The sequence below is a fragment of the Scyliorhinus canicula genome, chromosome 7, assembly GCF_902713615.1.
Source record: "Scyliorhinus canicula chromosome 7, sScyCan1.1, whole genome shotgun sequence".
Classification (NCBI taxonomy): domain Eukaryota; kingdom Metazoa; phylum Chordata; class Chondrichthyes; order Carcharhiniformes; family Scyliorhinidae; genus Scyliorhinus; species Scyliorhinus canicula.
This window is the reverse complement of record NC_052152.1, coordinates 205,806,030-205,832,242: the sequence shown is the minus strand read 5'-3', so window position 1 is coordinate 205,832,242 and position 26,213 is coordinate 205,806,030. Positions and strand designations below refer to the sequence as shown.

The window sequence follows — 26,213 nt, the reverse complement described above, 5'->3', positions numbered from 1 at the left end:
TGAATGATATATTGTAGCCAAATGTGCTGACAGTACAAAAATAGATAGGAAAGCAAGTCATGAGGACAATCCTGGTCAAGCGGGCTGCAAAGAGATATAGATATAGTTTAAGCAAAGTGGGCAAAAATTTGGCAAATGCAGTATAATTTGAAAAAATGTGAGTCTGTCAACTTTGACATGAAGAATAGATGAAATGGTTCTTTAAGTGAGGAGCAACTGCAGAGTTGTGCAGTGCAGAGGGGTCTGGGTGTCCTTGCAAAAAAGGTAGCATGCAGGTACAGCAAGTAATCAGGACGACAAATAGAATGTTACCCTTTATTACTAAAGTAGGGGTAAATGCCACCACTGCCCACCTGTTGGAGCAGCTTCTCTACGTAGTGAACAATTCACAATGAGGATCAGTGCCCACCTGATACTTCATAGACCTATAGACCATTAACTATCAACCAGTGAGCCTTACCTCTATTGTGGGAAAAGTCTTGGAAAGGTTTATAAGAAATAGGATGTATAATCATCTGGAAAGGAATAATTTGATTAGAGATAGTCAACATGGTTTTGTGAAGGGTAGGTCATGCCTCACAAACTTTATTGAGTTCTTCGAGAAGGTGACCAAACAGGTGGATGAGGGTAAAGCAGTTGATGTGGTGTATATGGATTTCAGTAAAGCATTTGATAAGGTTCCCCACGGTAGGCTATTGCAGAAAATACGGAGGCATGGGATTCAGGGTGATTTAGCAGTTTGGATCAGAAATTGGCTAGCTGATAGAAGATAAAGGGTGGTGGTTGATGGGAAATGTTCAGAATGGTGTCCAGTTACTAGTGGTGTACCACAAGGATCTGTTTTGGGGCCGCTGCTGTTTGTCATTTTTATAAATGACCTGGAGGAGGGCGTAGAAGGATGGGTGAGTAAATTTGCAGATGACACTAAAGTCGGTGGAGTTGTGGACAGTGCAGAAGGATGTTACAAGTTACAGAGAGACATAGATAAGCTGCAGAGCTGGGCTGACAGGAGTTTAATGCAGAAAAGTGTGAGGTGATTAATTTTGGAAGGAATAACAGGAAGACAGAGTACTGGGGTAATGGTAAGATTCTTGGTAGTGTGGACGAGCAGAGAGATCTCGGTGTCCATGTCCATAGATCCCTGAAAGTTGCCACCCAGGTTGAGAGGGTTGTTAAGAAGGCGTACGGTGTGTTAGCTTTTATTGGTAGAGGAATTGAGTTTCGGAGCCATGAGGTCATGTTGCAGTTGTACAAAACTCTGGTGCGGCCGCATTTGGAGTATTGCGTGCAGTTCTGGTCGGCGCATTATAAGAAGGATGTGGAAGCATTGGAAAGGGTACACAGGAGATTTACAAGGATGTTGCCTGGTATGGAGGGAAGATCTTACGAGGAAAGGCTGAAGGACTTGAGGCTGTTTTCGTTAGAGAGAAGAAGGTTAAGAGGTGACTTAATTGAGGCATACAAGATGATCAGAGGATTAGATAGGGTGGACATTGAGAGCCTTTTTCCTCGGATGGTGATGTTTAGCACGAGGGGGCATAGCTTTAAATTGAGGGGAGATAGATATAGGACAGATGTCAGAGGTAGGTTCTTTACTCAGAGAGTAGTAAGGGCGTGGAATGCCCTGCCTGCAACAGTAGTGGACTCGCCAACACTAAGGGCATTCAAATGGTCATTGGATAGGCATATGGACGATAAGGGAATAGTGTAGGTGGGCTTTAGAGGGGTTTCACAGGTCGGCGCAACATCGAGGGCCGAAGGGCCTGTACTGCGCTGTAATGTTCAATGTTCTATGTTCATTGGCCTGGACTATTGCTAAAGGGAGGTTGTTATTGAAGACAAAGGCATGTGGAACTCAACCTTGTCCAACATTTAGTGCAAATGACATTCTTACGCTGAATGTTAAATGGGTTGGTGACTGCACCTCGATAGCAGTTTGAGCCCTTTAGCTCCTGGAGATATGAATTGCAGCCAATATCCAAATAAAGCCATGAATTCAACCTCTGGGAATAGAGTTATCTCTTCATTCTGTCTATTCAATTGTTCCTGTTTAATTTGCGCCTTTTGATTTCCCCATCTTACTGAGATTCTAGCTGGTTTGCAGTTCTGATGGGAGGTATGTTCTCAATATTAACTTGTCCTTTCTCCTTCAACACCACAATCACCACATTTCCAGTTTTATTTGAGATTCAGAGCTATTTTATTCATTAATCTCTTTGTAAACGGAACATTGCTGCCCAAATAAATCACTATTCAGCTTCACTATATACTTATAAATACCTTCAATCAAAGGGGCGACTTTAACCCCAAAATGGGTGGGTTGGGGTTTGTGATGGGTGAAGGTTTTAAAACCCCGAATTCTCGATTTCTTATCTGAAACTCTGCTGGGAAAAGTTGGACCAGGTTAATATCGGCGACAGAATCACAGCCGTAAATATTCAAAGAGGAGACTTGGCTTTTGAAGGAATTATTGAGTGTGTCAAACTAGAATGCACAATGGGGTGTGATGTTTGCAGTGAGAGGGCTGGGACTGGCCGTTTTATGCTCAGTTGTTTATTGAAATGTTTGGTATTGATTACAGGGAGATAAAGGTCCAAAAGGACATTTCGGATTCCAAGGAACAAAAGGAGACCCGGTAGGTGACGGTCTGATATTTTCAGATCATTTCTGTCATGGTCCTTTTTTAAATGTTGTTTTGTAATTCTTTGAACTCCTTACATACCCATGGTGTTTATTAGCAACGTACAAACAACATACATACTTTCCAAGATCAGTGTCTTGCTTTTGGCCTCAAAGCCTCAGAATATCAATCAACAACAAGTTACATTTGCATAGCATCTTTTAACATCAGGAAACATCCCAAGGTGCCTTAAAGAAACACTACAAAACAAATTGGAACACCAAGGGTGCAATCCCCCAGCGACACGGCCAGTCGATGCCGGGAGATGTCTTTTCTGGGATCTACCCGATTCGCCACACCTCGCGAGATCTAACGGGATTTCGCGAGATGTCGCAATCTGAATCCCTCCCGTTGTGGGTTGGATCAGAAGTTTCCAAATCTGCTTATGAGAGTGAGACAGCTACTCTACCGAGGCCCTGGGAGACCTTCATCTCGGATACCTTCGGCGAACGTCGTTCAATGCTGGTCCCCACAAACAGGGACTGGAGGGAATGAAACTCGGGGGGGAGGGGGATCTCCCAGGGATTGGAGGCCCCCAGCTGCATGCCCTATGGGCAGGGTGGCACCCTGGCACTGCTGGTGCCACCTGGGTACCTCTGGCACCACTTCCAAGTGGTGGTGTTTCCATATAACCGGCCCTTCCAGATGGTAGTGGTCGTGGGTTTGGAAGGTGCTGTCTAAGGAACCTTGGTGAGTTACTGCAGTGCATCTTGTAGATGGTACACATGGCTGATACTGTTAGTCAGTGGTGGAGGGACTGAATATTTGTGGAAGGAGGAGCAATCAAACGGTTGCTTTGTCCTGGATGGTGTTGAGCTTCTTGAGTGTTGTTGGAGCCGCATTCATCCAGGCAAGTGGAGAGTATTCCATCACACTCCTGACTTGTGCCTTGTAGATGGTGGACAGGCTTTGTGGGGGGGGGGGGGGGGGGGGGGGGTCAGGAGATGGGTTACTCTCCATAGGATTCCGAGTCTTTGACCTGCTCCTGCAGTCACAATATTTTTATGCCTAGTCCAGTTCAGTTTTTGGCCAATGATAACCTCCAAGATGTTGATAGTGGGGGATTCTGTGATGGTAATGCCATTGAATGTCAAGGAGCAATGGTTAAATCCCCTCTAGTTGGAGATGGTCACTGCCTGGCACTTGTGTGGTGCGAATGTAACTTGTCAGTTATTTGCTTTGTCCATAGATTGCTAATTATGGAGTAATTCTGATTGGGGATGCACAAGAGGCCAGAATTAGAGGAACACCGATATAGCGGAGACCTGTAGGGCTGGAGGAGATAACAAAGATAGGGAGGGTTGAAGTTATGGTGGGATTTGAAAGCAAGGCAACATGAGATTCCTCAGAAAGGCAGCTCCATGTAACGGTTATTTGCAAAAGAGACTTGCTGGATATTTATTTTAGTTGGAGACTCAAGGGTATTAGCTGGTTAGTTAGCTAACCCTGTTTTGAAGGTACTGGAATATCCTCAGAATTCCACAATGATTCACTGAGCTCAGGTGAGTTTTCCGAGCGGCTGTGACTCTCCACCTCCCCGCTTTGTCTTATTAATTACTTCTAATTGTAATCCTGACCCTCACCCGGACCCTGTGCCAGGGTTTGATATCAACACTCTGCTCTTGTTATAGGGGAAGATAGGCCCCAGAGGCCTGCCTGGAGTTTCGGGACACAAGGGCGAGTTGGTAAGTATCTCACTGCGGTACGTTTGCGGATCGAGCTGCCACTGATCGAGTTTCTTTTTCTGACACGGTCACCGGAGGTCACGGACAGGTTATTGATTGATTGATTGATTGTCACATGTACCGAAGTACAGTGAAAAGTATTTTCCTGCGGCAAAGGGAACGTACACTGTAGAGAAAAAAAATAATTGACAGAGTTCCACATTTAAACGCCAACTGATTTTCTGCTCTGAACTCGGAGGGGTAGGTGGCATTGAGTAAGGACTGGCGGAGGGGCAATTCAGGAGGAGGCTTGGAGCCAGAGTTGGGGGAAGGTAAGGTTGGGAGGAAGGAGGCCTGCGATTGAACCGGAGGCTGGATATCATCTGACTCTCATTAACCTGTTTTTAAAATAAATTTAGAGTACCCAATTATTTTTTTTTTCCCAATTAAGGGGCAATTTAGCGTGGCCAATCCACCTGCCCTGCACATCTTTGGGTTGTGGGGGTGAAACCCACGCAGACACAGGGAGAATGTGCAAACTGCACACGGACAGTGACCCAGGGCCGGGATTAAACCCGGGTCCTCAGCGCCGTAGGCAGCAATGCTAACCACTGTGTCACGTGCCGCCCAGACTCCCGTTAACCTTTATTGGAAGTGAAGCCTGCCTCTTTTTGAAGGATAAGGTGGATTAAAATCCTCTCGTCGGACACAATTATTTTCCCTTTGCTCAGTAAAGAAATATATTTTTAGTAAATGAATATATTTTGAATTTCCGTACCAGCCGAAAAAGTACAAAACACCTGCCCAGAGAAAAGACCTCGACTAAATGGTCCTCAAAAGTTGTAAACTGAACAGGTGGAGGAAGGCTTGTTTGGACAATAAGGTGAGGGAGTAGCAGACTGGGCCTGGGAGTCAGTGTACGTCAATGGAAACAACAGGAGAATGGGATAGAATACAGAGATGACACAGTAATTCACGGCATTACAGAAACTGGCCCTTTGGCTCAAAGGTTTATCTTCTACCCAAGCCTCCTCCCACACCCCGACCTCATCTCACCTCTATTCCTCTCTTCCTCAATCAAGTGTTTGCTTTTCTCCTTAAACTTCAATATATAATAATATTCCCCTCAGCCACAAGCTGTGTGAGTGAGCTCCACATTCGCAGCGCTCTCTGGGTGAAGACGTTTCTCATGAATTTCCTGATGGGTTTATTAGTAACTATGGCCCCCTCCTTCTTCTTGCAGTCTCTCACAAGTAGGAAAATGAAGATTTGAATGAACTGATCCCGGGATTTAAACAGTGACCCTTTATTTGGTACAGTGTGACATTGAGGGAGAATGTCACTGGTGGTTTTAATGATTTAAAATGTTATCGTACATGGAAAGAAGAAGAATTTGTTCAGCCAAACTTTGCTGTAATAAATTAAAAGAAACATTTAAATGTAGTCACTGCTAACTATTTTGTTTTGCTTCCTATTGCAACCTGGTCCCCCTTCTTAAGTGACTGGGCAGTGTCATGTGACAGTACCTTTACGAAATGGGTGTTTATAAATGAGTGTGTATATAAATATCTGTAGTGAGAGTACCTTAAGAAATGGGTGTTTATCAGTAATGTCAGAGTGTGGGTGGAGCTGGGCTGTCTGTCAGTCAGCTTTTTACTTTCGTTTTAGGCTGTTTGCTGCAGGTATGTTTTAGTTTCGTTTTAAGTGTTGGAGCTGAAGCCAGACACAGCAGGTGTACTGTTGATCTCTCTGCCATGAAAAGACTATCTCTTGATCATTTAGTGAATTCAGAATTATAAATGTTTTCAGTAGTGAGTGTAAACTTCTGTTAAAAGTAGTGCTTCTGTTAAAAGGTTTCTTTTGTCTTCTGGATGTTGTTTGGGAAGTTATTGAGGATTACTTAGTGTTGTATTCTTTGGGGGTTGTATTTGAATTAATGGTTGCTAAGATGTTCACTGTATGTTTTAAAAAGGTTAACTTGAGTTCATGGATTAAACATTGTTTTGCTTTTAAAAAATACTTTTCCATTTCTGCTGTACCACACCTGTAGAGTGGGCCGTGTGCTCCCCATACCATAATCCACGGTGACATATGTAACATTAGCCCCCGATTCAGTCACTAAAGCCATCTTTACGTTCATCGACCTCCGAGTCTTTTAGGGCTCACTGATTGCAAATCTTGAATTGAGATGGTTCTGGATTTTTAAAACATTTGCTGACATATTTCAGGGAATTCCAGGCCGGGATGGACGAGATGGAAATCCAGGAAACAACGGGGAAAAGGTGAGTGGACAGATTTCAAAAATCATCATTCTCATCGTTAAATGTCATTTAGACACAACAAAGAAATTAAAATACGACAAGAATCATCGAAGTTAGTTCGCTGAGTTACGTTTCTTCCCCTCGGTGATGGTGTTTGTTGCGTTTCAGGGTGAGCCAGGGCGACATGGAACTCTTGGAGAGAAGGGTCCAGTCGGGCAGCCTGTAAGTATTCTCCTCTTCAAAACAAACACTGCAATCAATGGTGGAGTGCACACGTTTTGTTTTTTGATTCATGGGATGTGGGGAAGGCCGGGAGGCCTGGGGGTCGTGCCCACACTGCCGGATCCAAAGCTACGGGTTCAGATCCAACATCGCGACTTGTTGGCCATGGAAAGAGTGTTTGTGACACGGTTCAATGGGCTGACAATCAGCTCGGTAATCCAACCACCGCTCCCCCCCACTATTCCCCAAAGTGTAAAAAAGTATGGGTGTGAAGATATGCTTCAACAAAAATGGGTGGTCACAGCCTTCTTCGAGGCAATGTCCAAGGTTGTGGGGGTGAGGGTGGAGCCATGCCGGAGAGTGGCAATCTTCAGGGTATCGGACCGGCCAGAACTTCATAAGGGGAAGGGGGGCCGACGCCCTCGCTTTCGCTTCCCTAATCGCACGCCGGAGAATCCTGCTCGGCTGGCGATCAGCAGCACCACCCACAGCTGCAGATTGGCTGGCAGACCTGGCGGAATTTCTCCACCTGGAGAAGATCAAATACACCATCCGAGGGTCAGAAGACGGCTTCCTTAAAGCGTGGGGGCAGTTTGTTGGCCTGTTCCAAGATCGAGGTCAACAGCGATTAGGGAAAGAGGGAGAGATGGGAGAAAACAGACAGGGACGCACAACTCTAAGGGGAAGTGAGGAGGAAGAGAGGAAGAACCTCCGGGGAACTACAGGGAGATGCATAGCGGGGGAGGGGCAAGAAGGCCCCCCCCCCCTCCCCGAACCCACAAGGCCGGCAACAGAAAACACAAGGGGAGGGGGGAGAATAGGAGCGAGGGGACAGTACACCCAGAACGAAAGAGGGGGATGCTAAGGAGGGGTCAGGGAGGGGAGAAGGGGGAGGGGGGGGGGGGGGGAGGGAATATCAAGAACGATTGGTATGTACATAAGAACTGCACAAACTGTAAATATTGGATGCAAAGTTTTACTTTGTATAATTGAAAATGGCAATAAAAATATTCGTCCCAAAAATGGGATGTGGACATCGCTGGCTAGGCCACCGTTTACAGCTCATCCCCAAATAGCCTTAAGAAGGTGCTGGTGAACCACCTTTTTGAGCCACTGAGTCTATGTGGTGTAGGTAGATCCATAGTGCTGTTAGGGAGGGAGTTCCAGGATTTTACTCCAGTGACAATGAAGGAACGATGATATTGTTCCAATTCAGGACGGTGTGTGGCTTGGAGGTAGTGGTATTTCTAAGTGGTAGAGTTTGAGGGTTTGAAGGTGCTGTCTCAGGAGCCTCAGTGAGTTCCTTAAGATCAACTTGTAGATGGCACACACTGTATAAAGTCGAGTTGAAAGAACAGCTGGAGCACAAGGTTACCGAGGAAAGGATGTTAATACAGTTAGAGCATGTGTTTAACAGATGTTTAGGACTAAGCCCCTCAACGCATCGCCCCCCCCCCCCGCCCCCGACCACCCCCGCCCCCCACCACCCCCCCCAACCTCGCTCCCCCTCTCCCCCCCACCTCCACCCACCCTCCCCCCAACCATCCCCACACCCGCCCCACCACTCTCCCCCCAACCTCTAGCCCCAACCACCAGCCCCCACCCTCCCACCCACCTCCCCCCCCCCTCCCCCCCAACCTTCCCCCCAACCTCCCCCACCCTCTCCCCCCACCGCCCCCCAACCTCCCCCCAACACTCCCACCACCCCCCCACCACCCTCCACCCACCCTCCCCCACCACTCTACCCCCAACCTCTAGCCCCAAACACCAGCCCCCACCCTCCTCCCCCCCAACCTCCCTCCACCCTCCCCCCCCCACCCTCCCCCCACCAGCCCCCACCTCCCCCCCCACCTCCCCCCTCACCGCCCCCCCACCAGCCCCCCGACCAGCCCCCATCCCAGATCTCAGTCAAATATAATCTGGTCACCACACTGTTGATGTAGCAGAATTCCTTTCTATTTAATATTGACTTAGCAAAATGTATGACAAAGTATATCCAGGACAGAAATAGGCCGAGGCTGGTGTTTCCTCTCTAAATGAGCCTCCTCCGCTCGATACCTCAGATCCGTTCAACATCTCACTCCACAAATGAATCATTTATATCAACACCAAACAAGTATTACCAACAAGTTTTAGATCAATAACTGATCATCAACACTCTAGGACAATTAGGAATTGATCTATTAGTGAGATTCAGGAATTGATTAGGCTGTGAATTGGACAAGGATCAATGCTTCAGTAAAGGAATGTTTGTTATGTGTCCCTGATGAGGTGATTGGTGATGATTGTAAAGGTCAGGGGTTAAAGTATGTAGTGTGTGACAGTTTATAGGGATTGTGTTGTCCAATAGATAACTAGTTCCTAACCAACTCTCAGTAAAATTAAATAAGGAGAGGCACACAGTTGGCGAGCTGTCCCACAGTTACTGAAACAGACTCCTTAATGACACCATAAATCAAACTAGTCAAACCAACCGAGCTTTTAATGTTGGGCATTACAGATGTGACGGTGAACAAGTACAGAACTAGAAATTGTAACTATTCCTTCATCATCTTCTGGACAAAGACATGGCTTCACCTCCCCCCTCCCTCAAATCCCCTGCGGGAGACACCAACTACCCAGGAACCAGCAAGACAAACTCAGCGACCTGTGAACTCAGCCCCCATAAATGTAACTGAAGGGTAAAAGGAATTTGTGAAACTTCTTAAAGATTTTTTGGTGCTTATTGGAAGCTCTAGTTTGATCGCGTGTTCCTGGGTCGGCGTGTACCGTGCGTTAGGTGAGCGCAGGTCTGCCTTTGCAGTGATCTCAACCACTATGAAATGGCCTCACCTGGAAATATATCGGCCGTTCCTTCACTGTCGTTGTGTCAAATCCTTGAACTTCCTCCCTAACAGCACTGTGGGTGTACCTACACCACATGGACTGCGGCGGCTCAAGAAGGCGGCTCACTACCACCTTCTCAAGGGCAATTAGGGAAGGGCAATAAATGCTGAGCCTAGCCATAGATAATTGTGATGAACGGTATTAATAACTGCCGTAAACGGTACCTGACCTTTAATACCTTGCCCCTTTAAGAGGCTTGGAACCCTGGGGGACTCCGCCTCTGGCTACACCCCCAGGAAATGGTATATAGGATAAGGCTCCATGTGGCGAGCACACTTCTCTTGAATGCTGTCATGTTCTCTGTATATTAAAGCCTTTGGATTACCGACCTCTCTCTCGCGTCGTAATTGAGGGTGCCTCAATAATCAAATTGGGCAGCACAGTGGCGCAGTGGTTAGCCCTGCTGCCTCACAGCGCCGAGGTCCCAGGTTCGATCCCGGCTCTGGGTTATTGTCCGTGTGGAGTTTGCACATTCTCCCCGTGTCTGCGTGGGTTTTGCCCCCACAACCCAAAGATGTGCGGGGTAGGTGGATTGGCCACGCTAAATTGCCCCTTAATTGGAAAAAATGAATTGGGTATTCTAAATTTATTTAAAAAAACATAGGTGATCAAATTGCAGATTTTCAAAAGCGGAGCTGTCTCATCTCAAATATATTTCTTTAAAAGTGGGACTGTTGAGTTAGGCGTGTCATTGTGCTGTACACCCTAAGGAAAATGCATCAATATCTTGGACTAAAATGTGGAACAAGAAAGCCGCCAGGTGAGGAATTTTTCAGAATGCAATAAAGCAAAACAAATCAGGTTGTTCAACTTCGAGGTGAAGTATCCAAAAACATTGAAGACAAGGTCAGGACTGTTTCACCCAGACAGTCTCTGCATTCTGTATTCATTGAATTTCTCAGTAGGCTGCCTGTGAATGTGTTCAATTTAATGAACTGCTTTCTTCCCATGTTTGATTTTAGGGATTGTCTGGAAAGCCAGGACCACAAGGAGTCAATGGTGAACAGGTAAAGAGTCTCTGGGAGCCCAGTCACTGGTCTGATACATCATAGCTACCCATCCCCATGTAGTGTTGTCATCAGACCTCACACACAATGTGGAGGTCACCAGGCAATAAGCAGAGCTTTAAATGTCTGGGTTAAAGCTCAACTGGAGAGATTGAACTGAGACTTTGCATTTTCCAAATGTACTCGAGTCGTCTGGATATAAAGGCCATCATTTAGGCTATCAGGGGCTGGTTTAGCACAGTGGGCTAAACAGCTGGCTTGCAATGCAGAACAATGCCAGCAGCGCGGGTTCAATTCCCGCACCGGCCTCTCCGAACAGGCGCTGGAATGTAGCTTTTCACAATAACTTCATTGAAGCCTACCTGTGACAATAAGATTATTATTCTTCCGTTAGCCTTTTTAGTAATGTCCTGTACCTGTGTGTACCATGACCCACCCTGCCCCCCACCCCCAACCCTCAAATCTCTTTGGATTTCTCCTGTTTTTAGCTTTTCAACATTCAGTGGAGGAAGGTGGTGGCAATCCAAAGGCCAAGGCTCTGGTGACATGGGTTCAAATCCCAGCATGGCCGCTGGCGAAATTTAAATTCAATTCACCTGGAATTTCGAGCCAGTCTCAGTGATGATGACCATGAAACCATTGTCGATTGCTGTAAAAACCCACCTGGTTCACTAATGTCCTTTAGGGAAGGAAATCTGCCATCCTTACCCGGTCTGGCCTACATGTGACTCCAGACTCACAGCGATGTGGTTGGCTTTTAAATGACCTCTGAAATGGCCGAGAACGCCAATCAGTTCAAAGCAATTAGTGATGGGAAACAAATGTTGGTGTTGCCAGTAATTCCCAGATCTCATGAAAGGATCAATTTTTAAAAAAAGTTTGAAGAGGATGACTTCATATTTTCCTACATTGAAATCCATTTGTCACAGTTTTGCCCATTCATTTTATCAATGCTCCTATAATTTGACGGTTCCAACTTCGCCGCTTATAATGCTGCCTTTCCTTGTGTTAGTGGCAAATTTGAATATGTGGCTTTCCATCCCATCATCTGGGCAGCATGGTAGCACAGTGGTTAGTACTGTTGCTTCACAGCGCCAAGGTCCCAGGTTTGATACCTGGTTTGAGTCACTGTCTGTGCGGAGTCTGCACGTTCTCCCCGTGTCTGCGTGGGTTTCTTCCGGGTGCTCCGGTTTCCTCCCACAAGTCCTGAAAGACGTGCTGTTAGGTAATTTGGACATTCTGAATTCTCCCTCTGTGTACCCGAACAGGCGCCGGTATGTGGCGACTAGGGGCTTTTCACAGTAACTTCATTGCAATGTTAATGTAAGCCTACTTGTGAAAATAAAGATTATTATTATAAGTTGTTATTAAATCGGTGAATATTTGAGGCCCAGATATGGATCGTTGCAAGGCACCACAGTACACATCCCACCATTATCCCTATTCTGGCTGAGCAACAACAGACAATTTCCTCACCATGTCAATAATTTGCCTTAAATTCTTTGGGCTTTAGATTGGAGTCTCTTTGGAGGGACTTCTGCACAACAATGTAAATAAGCTCCATAGAAATTCCCCTGTCTTCTACTTGTCAAACATTTATGAACTCAGCAACCTCGTGCTGAGATAATTGTAGCTTTTGAAACTCTGCCAAACATTCATAATGACAACATAATAGCCCGAGTCTTGCTGAAATAAGGGACTCTTTTTTTCCAAAGCTTTTTACCTTACACTCACCAGCACATTTCACAAGAATGCACATCCAAAGGAGACAACAAATTTATACCTCATCAGCAGAAAGTGCTGATTGGTTAGCCAGTGAACTCTGATTGATGGAGACGTTGCCATGGAGAATTCACTAGTTCACGATGACTGACGGTTAATATAAGCAATGTTTGAAATTTAAACCAGGCTGTTTGACTCTGATTAATCAAGATGTTGTCCTGGTGAATGAACCAGCAAATGGCTGTCACTTTGTTTAGCTAAAATAAAAATGAACACACATTGTGCCTGCTACAGCTAAACAAAATAAACAACAGACATTTGCTGGTTCATTCCTCAGGACAATGCCTTGAGCAGTCAGAATCAAGCCAAAATAAATCTATGTTTTTGGCAACATAATAGCCCTTGAGAAATGTCAACAAAGAACTCTATTGAAACTACATGACCAGATGCTGCTCTTTTTTTCCTAACCTGCAGCAGATGGCCTGTCAATCAAAACAATCCAGCAGAGGTTTTTCACTCTCAGTGACAGAGCGGGATTTCTGCATTCTTCCCTCGTGTACCTCCTGTAGAATTATGTCCCGTATTTTATATTGTCTCTCCTTGCTCTTCCTACCAGAATTTTTCATGCTTCTTTGCGTTGAAATTAATCTGCCATGTGGCTGCCCATTCCACCAGCCAAACTATGCCCTCTTGATGTTTATCACTATCCTCCGCATAGTTCACAATACTTCCAAATTTCAGATCATTTGTGCCCTGCATACCTGAGTCAAGGTCATCAATATAGATCAAGAAAAGCAATAGTCCTGATACCAACTAAAGGGAACCCAAACGTACATAATGCCTTAATGCGGTGAAGTATCCCAAAGCACTACTGAAAATCAACCATCATCGCTACTCTCTGCTTCCTGTCACTCAACCATTCATCGCTACTCTCTGCTTCCTGTCACTCAACCAATGAAGCATCTGTGCTGGCACTGCCATGGGCGCCAACCTTGCTGACAAGCCTATTATGTGGCACTTTGTCAAATGCCTTTTAGAAATCCATTGTCTACCGCATTTCCCTCAGCAACCCTCACTGTTACCTCAAAAAAGTCAAGCAAGTTATTTTAACACATTTTACCCCAAACAACTGCGTTCTAGCTTCCCTAAGTTACTCTACATTTGTCCTAGTCACTGTTAATTTTGTCCTGAATTATCGTTTCTAAACGTTATCCCGCCACCCAGGTTAAAGTGACTGGCCTGTAGTTGCTGGCCTGATCCTTCCAACCTATTTTGAAGAAGAGTAAAACATTCCCAATTCTCAGTCCTCCGTCATCAACCCTGTATCTACGGAGGATTGGAAGATTGTAGCCAGGGCCTCCACAGTTTCCACCCCTGCTTCCCTCACGATACTCACATCCACCTGATCTTTGAGTCACACCTGAAGTACCTAGTAACTGTTCCTTGGGCAATCCTGGGACTCGTTCACTGATGATTAGTATTCCAATTCTGTTTTCCGCTGTAATGGTCAGACATGCTGAGGGTGTTCCCGACCTCACTTGTTCAATAAAGAATGATCATTTCCGCAAAAATTTTCCTTCCGGACAAGGCGTCCAATCCAACAGCGTCTTCCTCTCAAAGAGTCGGAAAGGTGGCATTGAAAGGACGGCGTGGTGGCACGATGGTTAGCACTACTGCCTCACAGCACCAGGGATCTGGGTTAGATTCCAACCTCGGGTGATTGTGTGGAGTTTACACATTCTCCCCACGTCCGTGTGGGTTTCATCCGGGTGTCCAAAGTTGTGCAGGTGAGATGGATTGGCCAGGCTAAATTGCCCCTCAGGGTGGGGTTACAGGAATAGGGCTGCGGATTGGGCCTAGGTAGGGTGCTCTTTCGAAGGGTCAGTGCACACCCGATGGGCCGAATGGCCTCTTTCTGCACTGGAAGTATTCTATGAAACCGCCGGCCCCAACTGCAGCTTTCTGCCCTGTATTGCTCGGAACTTAATGCATAAACTTTGAAGGGGTGGGTCCCACGTCGTCGTGCTGGCAGAGTGGACTCTGATTGAACCCGCCCAGTTAGCAACTTCATTTTTCAAAAAGATCAGGGCACCATTTTTAAAGGCCACTCTGACGCACAAAAGATAAAATGGAATCTAACTCCCTCCCCCCACATCCTGAACATGACAATACAGCTCCTGGTGATGAGGGCAAGTGAATCCACAGTTAATGACCACAGACTGCATATAATTAATACAATTAACATTGTGTACTCTCCAAATAGAACCTCTTGCCTACTCTTCTCTATGTTGTTCGTTCCAACATAAACCACAATGCGTGTATTCTGCCCTTCCCTCTCCAATATCTTTTCAAACCAGCTTGAGATGTCCCTCACCTCAGTACCAGGCAGGTAACATAACATGTGGGACTCTCAATCCTGCTCACAGATCTGTAAACCTAATTATTCAATATTCTATAGCTGCCTACATGCCATACCCTTGCCTCCTCTTCCTCCCTCTTTGAATAACCTCCTTCTCCTTGGTTCCATGGTCCACATTCTGGCTGTATTTGCCTTTATCCCCACAAACAGCAAGTACACTGTAGCTGTGAATAGCAGTTTCTACAGGTTCTCACTCTCTGAGATTCCCCTGATACTGCTGACTATTGGCCACACAGGCCCCCTTCTGAGCCTAACCCCTCTATGTGGGGCGGCCTCATTTTGTAGCAAAACTGTTCAGATACTGCTCCCGCTCGCTGGTCTGCAGGAGCCTCTCCAACTTGCACTCCAGTTCAATGAGGAAGGAGAGATTTAAGATGGAGATATCCTGTAGGTTGTTGAGGACAGTCTCGTACTCCCACACCCTGCAGTCCAGATCCAAACTGCTCTGCCTTATCTCACTTACTCTGATCAGGTTGTTGCAATCTTTCCCCGCATTAACTTGCACTAAGCACTAAAACATGGGAAATAACTTTAAATACTTTACATGAACCACAACAAGTGGAGGCAATAAAAACATCTCCTTTTCCCTCAGTACAGGATTCACACTCTTGCCAAGAACCCAACTTTTGCACTCTGTTGACAATGCGGTATATCGCCCACTGTCTGAAGGAGAAATCCGGCTGCATGTTTTGGGTGGAATACTTTGAGCCTTGTATTATATGCTCATGCTATCTACTTGCCTTGCAGGGAGCTCAAGGACCAATGGGAGGTGCAGGACCCCGAGGACCACCTGGGAGTGCGGTAAGACTCTCCAAACCCACCAATCCCTTGCTAAGGATTGGCCCCCGCACTCAGAAATCAGACAACGCAATTTCGCTCATGGTCCCTCGCAAAACACAGGGCTGGGAACCAACATCCCAATATTCTATAACTGACTTGGATATTCTGGGTGCACCTAACTGAGTCACTACCTGGTTTACCTGCACTGATTTATTGCCCAATTTCCCTGTATTAATTCACATCTGGGTTTACCTGTAGTGAATCACAGCTGGGTTTACCTGTACTGATCCACAGCTGGGTTTACCTGTACTGATTCACAGCTGGGTTTACCTGTACAGACCCACAGCTGGGTTTACCTGTACTGATCCACAGCTGGGTTTACCTGTACTGATTCACAGCTGGGTTTACCTGTACTGATCCACAGCTGGGTTTACCTGTACTGATTCACAGCTGGGTTTACCTGTACTGATTCACAGCTGGGTTTACCTGTACAGATTCACAGCTGGGTTTAACTGTATTGATTCACAGCTGGGTTTAACTGTATTGATTCAAAGCTGGGTTTACCTGTACTGATTCACATCTGGGTTTACCTGCACAGATCCACAGCTGGGTTTACCTGTACAGATTCACAGCTGGGTTTACCTGTAATGATTCACAGCTGGGTTTACCTGTACTGATTCACTGCTGGGTTTACCTGTACTGATTCAAAGCTGGGTTTACCTGTAGTGAATCACAGCTGGGTTTACCTGTACTGATTCACTGCTGGGTTTACCTGTACTGATTCACAGCTGGGTTTACGTGTACTGATTCACAGCTGGGTTTACCTGTATTGATTCACAGCTGGGTTTACATGTACTGATTCACAGCTGGGTTTACCTGTACTGATTCACTGCTGGGTTTACCTGTACTGATTCACAGCTGGATTTACCTGTAATGATTCACAGCTGGGTTTACCTGTACTGATTCACAGCTGGGTTTACCTGTACTGATTCACAGCTGGGTTTACCTGTACTGATCCACAGCTGGGTTTACCTGTACTGAATCACGGCTGGGTTTACCTGTATTGATTCACAGCTGGGTTTACCTGTACTGCTTCACAGCTGGGTTTACCTGTACTGATTCACTGCTGGGTTTACCTGTACTGATTCACAGCTGGATTTACCTGTAATGATTCACAGCTGGGTTTACCTGTACTGATTCACAGCTGGGTTTACCTGTACTGATTCAAAGCTGGGTTTACCTGCAGTGAATCACAGCGGGGTTTACCTGTACAGACCCACAGCTGGGTTTACCTGTACTGATTCACAGCTGGGTTTAACTGTATTGATTCACAGCTGGGTTTACATTTACTGATTCACAGCTGGGTTTACCTGTACTGATCCACAGCTGGGTTTACCTGTACTGAACCACAGCTGGGTTTACCTGTATTGATTCACAGCTGGGTTTACCTGTACTGGTTCACAGCTGGATTTACCTGTAATGATTCACAGCTGGGTTTACCTGTACTGATTCACAGCTGGGTTTACCTGTACTGATTCACAGCTGGGTTTACCTGTACAGATCCACAGCTGGGTTTACCTGTACTGATTCACAGCTGGGTTTACCTGTACTGATTCGCTACTGGGTTTACCTGTACTGATTCACAGCTGGGTTTACCTGTACTGATTCACAGCTGGTTTACCTGTACTGATTCACTGCTGGGTTTACCTGTACTGATTCACTGCTGGTTTACCTGTACTGATTCACAGCTGGGTTTACCTGTACTGATTCACAGCTGGGTTTACCTGTACTGATTCACTGCTGGGTTTACCTGTACTGATTCACAGCTGGATTTACCTGTAATGATTCACAGCTGGGTTTACCTGTACTGATTCACAGCTGGGTTTACCTGTACTGATTCACAGCTGGGTTTACCTGTACTGATCCACAGCTGGGTTTACCTGTACTGAATCACGGCTGGGTTTACCTGTATTGATTCACAGCTGGGTTTACCTGTACTGCTTCACAGCTGGGTTTACCTGTACTGATTCACTGCTGGGTTTACCTGTACTGATTCACAGCTGGATTTACCTGTAATGATTCACAGCTGGGTTTACCTGTACTGATTCACAGCTGGGTTTACCTGTACTGATTCAAAGCTGGGTTTACCTGTAGTGAATCACAGCGGGGTTTACCTGTACAGACCCACAGCTGGGTTTACCTGTACTGATTCACAGCTGGGTTTAACTGTATTGATTCACAGCTGGGTTTACATTTACTGATTCACAGCTGGGTTTACCTGTACTGATCCACAGCTGGGTTTACCTGTACTGAACCACAGCTGGGTTTACCTGTATTGATTCACAGCTGGGTTTACCTGTACTGGTTCACAGCTGGATTTACCTGTAATGATTCACAGCTGGGTTTACCTGTACTGATTCACAGCTGGGTTTACCTGTACTGATTCACAGCTGGGTTTACCTGTACAGATCCACAGCTGGGTTTACCTGTACTGATTCACAGCTGGGTTTACCTGTACTGATTCGCTACTGGGTTTACCTGTACAGATCCGCAGCTGGGTTTACCTGTACTGATTCACTGCTGGTTTACCTGTACTGATTCACTGCTGGGTTTACCTGTACTGATTCACTGCTGGTTTACCTGTACTGATTCACAGCTGGGTTTACCTGTACTGATTCACAGCTGGGTGTACCTGTACTGATTCACTGCTGGGTTTACCTGTACAGACCCACAGCTGGGTTTACCTGTACTGAACCACAGCTGGGTTTACCTGTACTGATTCACAGCTGGGTTTACCTGTACTGATTCACAGCTGGGTTTACCTGTACAGACCCACAGTTGGGTTTACCTGTACTGATTCACAGCTGGGTTTACCTGTACTGATTCACAGCTGGGTTTACCTGTACTGATTCACAGCGGGGTTTACCTGTACTGATTCACTGCTGGGTTTACCTGTAGTGAATCACAGCTGGGTTTAACTGTACTGATTCACAGCTGGGTTTACCTGTACTGATTCACAGCTGAGTTTACCTGTACAGATCCGCAGCTGGGTTTACCTGTACTGATTCACTGCTGGTTTACCTGTACTGATTCACTGCTGGGTTTACCTGTACTGATTCACAGCTGGGTTTACCTGTACTGATTCACAGCTGGGTTTACCTGTACAGACCCACAGTTGGGTTTACCTGTACTGATTCACAGTTGGGTTTACCTGTACTGATTCACAGCTGGGTTTACCTGTACTGATTCACAGCTGGGTTTACCTGTACAGACCCACAGCTGGGTTTAGCTGTACTGATTCACAGCTGGGTTTACCTGTACTGATTCACAGCTGGGTTTACCTGTACAGATTCACAGCTGGGTTTACCTGTACTAATTCACAGCTGAGTTTACTGGTAGTGAATCACAGCTGGGTTTACCTGTAGTGAATCACAGCTGGGTTTACCTGTAGTAAATCACAGCTGGGTTTACCTGTACTGATTCACAGCTGGGTTTACCTGTACTTATTCACAGCTGGGTTTACCTGTACTGATTCACAGCTGGGTTTACCTGTAGTGAATCACAGATGGGTTTACCTGTAGTGAATCACAGCTGGGTTTACCTGTACTGATTCACAGCTGGGTTTACCTGTACTGAATCACAGCTGGGTTTACCTGTACTGATTCACAGCTGGGTTTACCTGTAGTGAATCACAGCTGGGTTTACCTGTAGTGAATCACAGCTGGGTTTATCTGTACTGATCCACAGCTGGGTTTACCTGTACAGATCCACTGCTGAGTTTACCTGTAGTGAATCACAGCTGAGTTTACCTGTACTGATTCACAGCTGGGTTTACCTGTAATGATTCACAGCTGGGTTTACCTGTACTGATTCACTGCCGGGTTTACCTGTACTGATTCACAGCTGGGTTTACCTGTAATGATTCACAGCTGGGTTTACCTGTACTGATTCACTGCCGGGTTTACCTGTACTGATTCACAGCTGGGTTTACCTGTAGTGAATCACAGCTGAGTTTACCTGTAGTGAATCACAGCTGGGTTTACCTGTAATGATTCACTGCTGGTTTACCTGTACTGATTCACTGCCGGGTTTACCTGTACTGATTCACTGCCGGGTTTACCTGTACTGATTCACAGCTGGGTTTACCTGTAATGATTCACAGCTGGGTTTACCTGTAATGATTCACTGCTGGTTTACCTGTACTGATTCACTGCTGGGTTTACCTGTACTGATTCACTGCTGGTTTACCTGTACTGATTCACAGCTGGGTTTACCTGTACTGATTCACAGCTGGGTTTACCTGTACTGATTCACTGCTGGGTTTACCTGTACAGACCCACAGCTGGGTTTACCTGTACTGATTCACAACTGGGTTTACCTGTACTGAACCACAGCTGGGTTTACCTGTACTGATTCACAGCTGGGTTTACCTGCAGTGATTCACTGCTGGTTTACCTGTACCGATCCACAGCTGGGTTTACCTGTACTGATTCACAGTTGGGTTTACCTGTATTGATTCACAGCTGGGTTTACCTGTACTGATTCACAGCTGGGTTTACCTGTACAGACCCACAGTTGGGTTTACCTGTACTGATTCACAGTTGGGTTTACCTGTACTGATTCACAGCTGGATTTACCTGCAGTGATTCACAGCTGGGTTTAGCTGTACTGATTCACATCTGGGTTTACCTGTACAGATCCACAGCTGGGTTTACCTGTAGTGAATCACAGCTGGGTTTACCTGTAGTAAATCACAGCTGGGTTTACCTGTACTGATTCACAGCTGGGTTTACCTGTACTTATTCACAGCTGGGTTTACCTGTACTGATTCACAGCTGGGTTTACCTGTAGTGAATCACAGATGGGTTTACCTGTAGTGAATCACACCTGGGTTTACCTGTACTGATTCACAGCTGGGTTTACCTGTACTGAATCACAGCTGGGTTTACCTGTACTGATTCACAGCTGGGTTTACCTGTAGTGAATCACAGCTGGGTTTACCTGTAGTGAATCACAGCTGGGTTTATCTGTACTGATCCACAGCTGGGTTTACCTGTACAGATCCACTGCTGAGTTTACCTGTAGTGAATCACAGCTGAGTTTACCTGTACTGATTCACAGCTGGGTTTACCTGTAATGATTCACAGCTGGGTTTACCTGTACTGATTCACTGCCGGGTTTACCTGTACTTATTCACAGCTGGGTTTACCTGTAATGATTCACAGCTGGGTTTACCTGTACTGATTCACTGCCGGGTTTACCTGTACTGATTCACAGTTGGGTTTACCTGTAGTGAATCACAGCTGAGTTTACCTGTAGTGAATCACAGCTGGGTTTACCTGTAGTAAATCACAGCTGGGTTTACCTGTACAGAACCACTGCTGAGTTTACCTGTAGTGAATCACAGCTGAGTTTACCTGTACTGATTCACAGCTGGGTTTACCTGTAATGATTCACAGCTGGGTTTACCTGTACTGATTCACTGCCGGGTTTACCTGTACTGATTCACAGCTGGGTTTACCTGTAGTGAATCACAGCTGAGTTTACCTGTAGTGAATCACAGCTGGGTTTACCTGTAGTAAATCACAGCTGGGTTTACCTGTACTGATTCACAGCTGGGTTTACCTGTACTGATTCACAGCTGGGTTTACCTGTAGTGAATCACAGATGGGTTTACCTGTAGTGAATCACAGCTGGGTTTACCTGTACTGATTCACAGCTGGGTTTAACTGTACTGAATCACAGCTGGGTTTACCTGTTCTGATTCACAGCTGGGTTTACCTGTACTGATTCACAGCTGGGTTTACCTGTACTTATTCACTGCCGGGTTTACCTGTACAGATTCACAGCTGGGTTTACCTGTAGTGAATCACAGCTGAGTTTACCTGTACTGATTCACAGCTGGGTTTACCTGTAATGATTCGCAGCTGGGTTTACCTGTACAGATCCACAGCTGGGTTTACCTGCAGTGAATCACAGCTGGGTTTACCTGTAGTGAATCACTGCTGAGTTTACCTGTACTGATTCACAGCTGGGTTTACCTGTACTGAACCACAGCTGGGTTTACCTGTACTGAACCACAGCTGGGTTTACCTGTACTGATCCACAGCTGGGTTTACCTGTACTGATTCACTGCTGGGTTTACCTGTACTGATTCACAGCTGGGTTTACCTGTACTGATTCAGCTGGGTTTACCTGTACTGATTCACAGCTGGGTTTATCTGTACAGACCCACAGCTGGGTTTACCTGTACTGATTCACAGCTGGGTTTACCTGTAATGATTCACAGCTGGGTTTACCTGTACTGATTCAGGGTTGGGTTTACCTGTACAGATCCACAGCTGGGTTTACCTGTACAGATTCACAGCTGGGTTTACCTGTACAGATTCACAGCTGGGTTTACCTGTAATGATTCACAGCTGGGTTTACCTGTACTGATTCACAGCTGGGTTTACCTGTACTGATTCACTGCCGGGTTTACCTGTACAGATTCACAGCTGGGTTTACCTGTAGTGAATCACAGCTGAGTTTACCTGTACTGATTCACAGCTGGGTTTACCTGTAATGATTCGCAGCTGGGTTTACCTGTACAGATCCACAGCTGGGTTTACCTGCAGTGAATCACAGCTGGGTTTACCTGTAGTGAATCACTGCTGAGTTTACCTGTACTGATTCACAGCTGGGTTTACCTGTACTGAACCACAGCTGGGTTTACCTGTACTGAACCACAGCTGGGTTTACCTGTACTGATCCACAGCTGGGTTTACCTGTACTGATTCACTGCTGGGTTTACCTGTACTGATTCACAGCTGGGTTTACCTGTACTGATTCAGCTGGGTTTACCTGTACTGATTCACAGCTGGGTTTATCTGTACAGACCCACAGCTGGGTTTACCTGTACTGATTCACAGCTGGGTTTACCTGTAATGATTCACAGCTTGGTTTACCTGTACTGATTCAGGGTTGGGTTTACCTGTACAGATCCACAGCTGGGTTTACCTGTACAGATTCACAGCTGGGTTTACCTGTACAGATTCACAGCTGGGTTTACCTGTAATGATTCACAGCTGGGTTTACCTGTAATGATTCACAGCTGGGTTTGCCTGTACTGATTCACAGCTGGGTTTACCTGTACTGATTCACAGCTGGGTTTACCTGTAATGATTCACAGCTGGGTTTACCTGTAATGATTCACAGCTGAGTTTACCTTTACAGGTTCACTAATGGGCTTACCTGCATTGATTCACCGTTGGGTGTATATGTTTTGATTCCCTGCCTGTTTTCCCTGTACTGATTCTTTGCCTGTATGGTCTAATTGTCTGATATTCATTTCACAGGGGCCTATGGGAGACTCTGGTGTGATGGGAGAACGTGGACCGAGAGGAGTTGATGTAAGTGAATATAAAATACATTGTCTCAGTGTTGAAGCAGTGTCTGTCTATCTTACTGTCGATGGGGCTAGAATACAAGAACAGGGATGTACTTTGAGGCTGTACAAGGTTCTGGTCAGACCCCGTTTGGAGTATTGTTAGCAGATTTGGGTCCTGTATCTAAGGAAGGATGTACTGTCCTTGGAAAAGGTCCAGAGGAGGTTCACAAGAATGATCCCCAGAATGAAGAACTTTAAATATAAGGAGCGTTTGAGGACTTTGGGTTTGAACTCGATGAGGTTTGGAAGGATGAGGGGGGATCCTTATTGGAAATTACAGAATACTGAGAGGCCTAGATTGAGTGGATGTTTCCACTAGTAGCAAGAACTAGAACCCGAGGGCACAGCCTCAGACTGAATGGACGATCCTTTAAAACTGAGATGAGTAGAAATTTCTTCAACCAAAGGATGTTGAATCTGTGGAACTCTTTCCTGCATAAGGCTGTGGCGGCGAAGTCGTTAGAACAGAGGAACTAAGATCCTTGATTAATAAGGGGATCAGGGGTTATGGGGAGAAGGCAGGAGAAACACGGAAAGGAACGGGTCCTGACAGATTCCCTGACCGTGCACTCAGATCCTGCTCAGACCAACTGGTGGGTGTGTTCGCGGATATCTTCAACCTGTCCATACTCTGTTCAGAGGTTCCCACCTGCTTCAAGAAGGTCAGCATTACACCGGTGCCAAAGAAGAACCAGGCATTGTGCCTCAATGACTACCGTCTGGTGGCCTTGACATCGATCACTATGAAGTGCTTCAAGAGGTTAACCATGAGACACATCAATTCCATACTCCCAGAATGCCTAGATCCACTGAAATTTGCATAACACCACAACCGGTCCGGAGCAGACACCATCTCCCTAACACTACACGCATCCGTGAGGCAGCTCAACAACAAGGACTCCTACGTCAGATTCCTATTCATTTACTAAAGCTCCACCTTCAGCACCATAATCCCAGCCAAGCTCATATCAAAGCTCCACAACCTAGGACTTGGCTCCTCCCTCTGCAACTGGATACTTGACCTCCTGACCCATAGACCACAATCAGTAAGGTTAAACAACAACACTTTCTCCATGATAGTCCTCAATACCGGGGCCCCCACAAGGCTCCGTACTTAGCCCCTACTATACTCCTTAGACACACACAACTGTGTGGCAAAATTTGGCTCAAACTCAATCTGCTAGTTTGCTGATGACACGACTGTAGTGGACCTTGAAGAACGGTGAATCAGAATCCAGGAGGGAAATAGAAAACGTAGTGGCATGGTGTAACGACAACAATCTCTTCCCTCAACATCAGCAAAACTAAGGAACTGATCATTCACTACCCTACAACAAAGTACTGTACACCCCTCTGTCAGCATCAATGGGGCCGAGGTGGAGATGATTAACAGCTTCAAATTCCTAGGGGTGCAAACCACCAACATTCTGTCCTGGTTCACCCACGTCGACACGATGACCAAAAAAGCACAACAGCACCTATACTTCCTCAGGGAACTAAGGAAATTCGGCATGTCCACATTGACTCTTACCAATTTTTACACATGTACCATAGAAAGCATCCTATCGGGCTGCATCACAGCCTGGTATGGCAACTGCTCAGCCCAAGACCGTAAGAAACTACAGAGAATCGTGAACACAGCCCAGTCCATCACACAAACTCGCCTCCCATCCATTGACTCTATCTACACCTCCCGCTGCTGGGGGAAAGCGGGCAGCATAATCAAAGATCCCTCCCACCCGGCTTACTCACTCTTCCAACTTCTTCCATCGGGCAGGAGATACAGAAATCTGAGAACACGCACGAACAGACTCAAAAACAGCTTCTTCCCCGTTGTTACCAGACTCCTATACGACCCTTTTATGGACTGAACTGATCTCTCGTACCTGTTATCATTTTACATATCTCAATTTGAGCTCTCCTCATTCTTCTAAACTCTGGAGCGTTTGGGCCTAAACTAAAGAACAAGAACAAAGAAAATTACAGCACAGGAACAGGCCCTTCGGCCCTCCCAGTCTGCACCGATCCAGATCCTTTATCTAAACCTGTTGCCTATTTTCCAAGAATCTACTTCCCTCTGTTCCCCGCCCGTTCATATAACTGTCCAGATGCATCTTAAATGATGCTATCATGCCCGCCTCTACCACCTCCGCTGGCAAAGCGTTCCAGGCACCCACCACCCTCTGCGTAAAAAACTTTCCACACACATCTCCCTTAAACTTTCCCCCCCTCACTTTGAAATCGTGACCCCTTGTAACTGACACCCCCACTCTTGGAAAAAGCTTGTTGCTATCCACCCTGTCCATACCTCTCATAATTTTGTAGACCTCAATCAGGTCCCCCCTCAACTTCCGTCTTTCCAACGAAAACAATCCTAATCTACTCAACCTTTCTTCATAGCTAGCACCCTCCATACCAGGCAACATCCTGGTGAACCTCCTCTGCACCCTCTCTGAAGCATCCACATCCTTCTGGTAATGTGGCGACCAGAACTGCACGCAGTATTCCAAATGTGGCCAAACCAAAATCCTATACAACTGTAACATGGCCTGCCGACTCTTGTATTCAATACCCCGTCCAATGAAGGCAAGCATGCTGTATGCCTTCTTGACCACTCTATCGACCTGCGTTGCCACCTTCAGGGTACAATGGACCTGAACTCCCAGATCTCTCTGTACATCAATTTTCCCCAGGACCCTTCCATTGACCATATAGTCCGCTCTTGCATTAGATCTTCCAAAATGCATCACCTCGCATTTGCCTGGATTGAACTCCATCTGCCATTTCTCTGCCCAACTCTCCAATCTATCTATATTTTGCTGTGTTCTCTGACAGTCCTCCTCGCTATCTGCAACTCCACCAATCTTAGTATCATCTGCAAACGTGCTAATCAGACCACCTATACCTTCGTCCAGATCATTTATGTATATCGCAAACAACAGTGGTCCGAGCACGGATCCCTGTGGAACACCACTAGTCACCTTTCTCCATTTTGAGACACTCCCTTCCACCACTACTCTCTGTCTCCTGTTGCCCAGCCAGTTCTTTATCCATCTAGCTAGTACACCCTGAACCCCATACCACTTCACTTTTTCCATCAACCTGCCGTGGGAAACTTTATCAAACGCCTCACTAAAGTCCAT

At 46.1% G+C, this 26,213-nt stretch overlaps 1 protein-coding gene across 1 annotated transcript in view; it reads left to right on the top strand.

Annotated features, from left to right (window-relative positions):
• col9a3 (collagen, type IX, alpha 3) overlaps nt 1-26,213 on the top strand; it is a 170,333-nt gene that overhangs the window by 90,318 nt on the left and 53,802 nt on the right. The window contains exons 16-22 of the mRNA XM_038803765.1: nt 2,582-2,635; nt 4,312-4,365; nt 6,573-6,626; nt 6,774-6,827; nt 10,676-10,720; nt 15,609-15,662; nt 22,979-23,032. Of these exons, the coding sequence (XP_038659693.1) occupies nt 2,582-2,635; nt 4,312-4,365; nt 6,573-6,626; nt 6,774-6,827; nt 10,676-10,720; nt 15,609-15,662; nt 22,979-23,032 (369 nt within the window). The remainder of the gene's footprint in view (nt 1-2,581; nt 2,636-4,311; nt 4,366-6,572; nt 6,627-6,773; nt 6,828-10,675; nt 10,721-15,608; nt 15,663-22,978; nt 23,033-26,213) is intronic.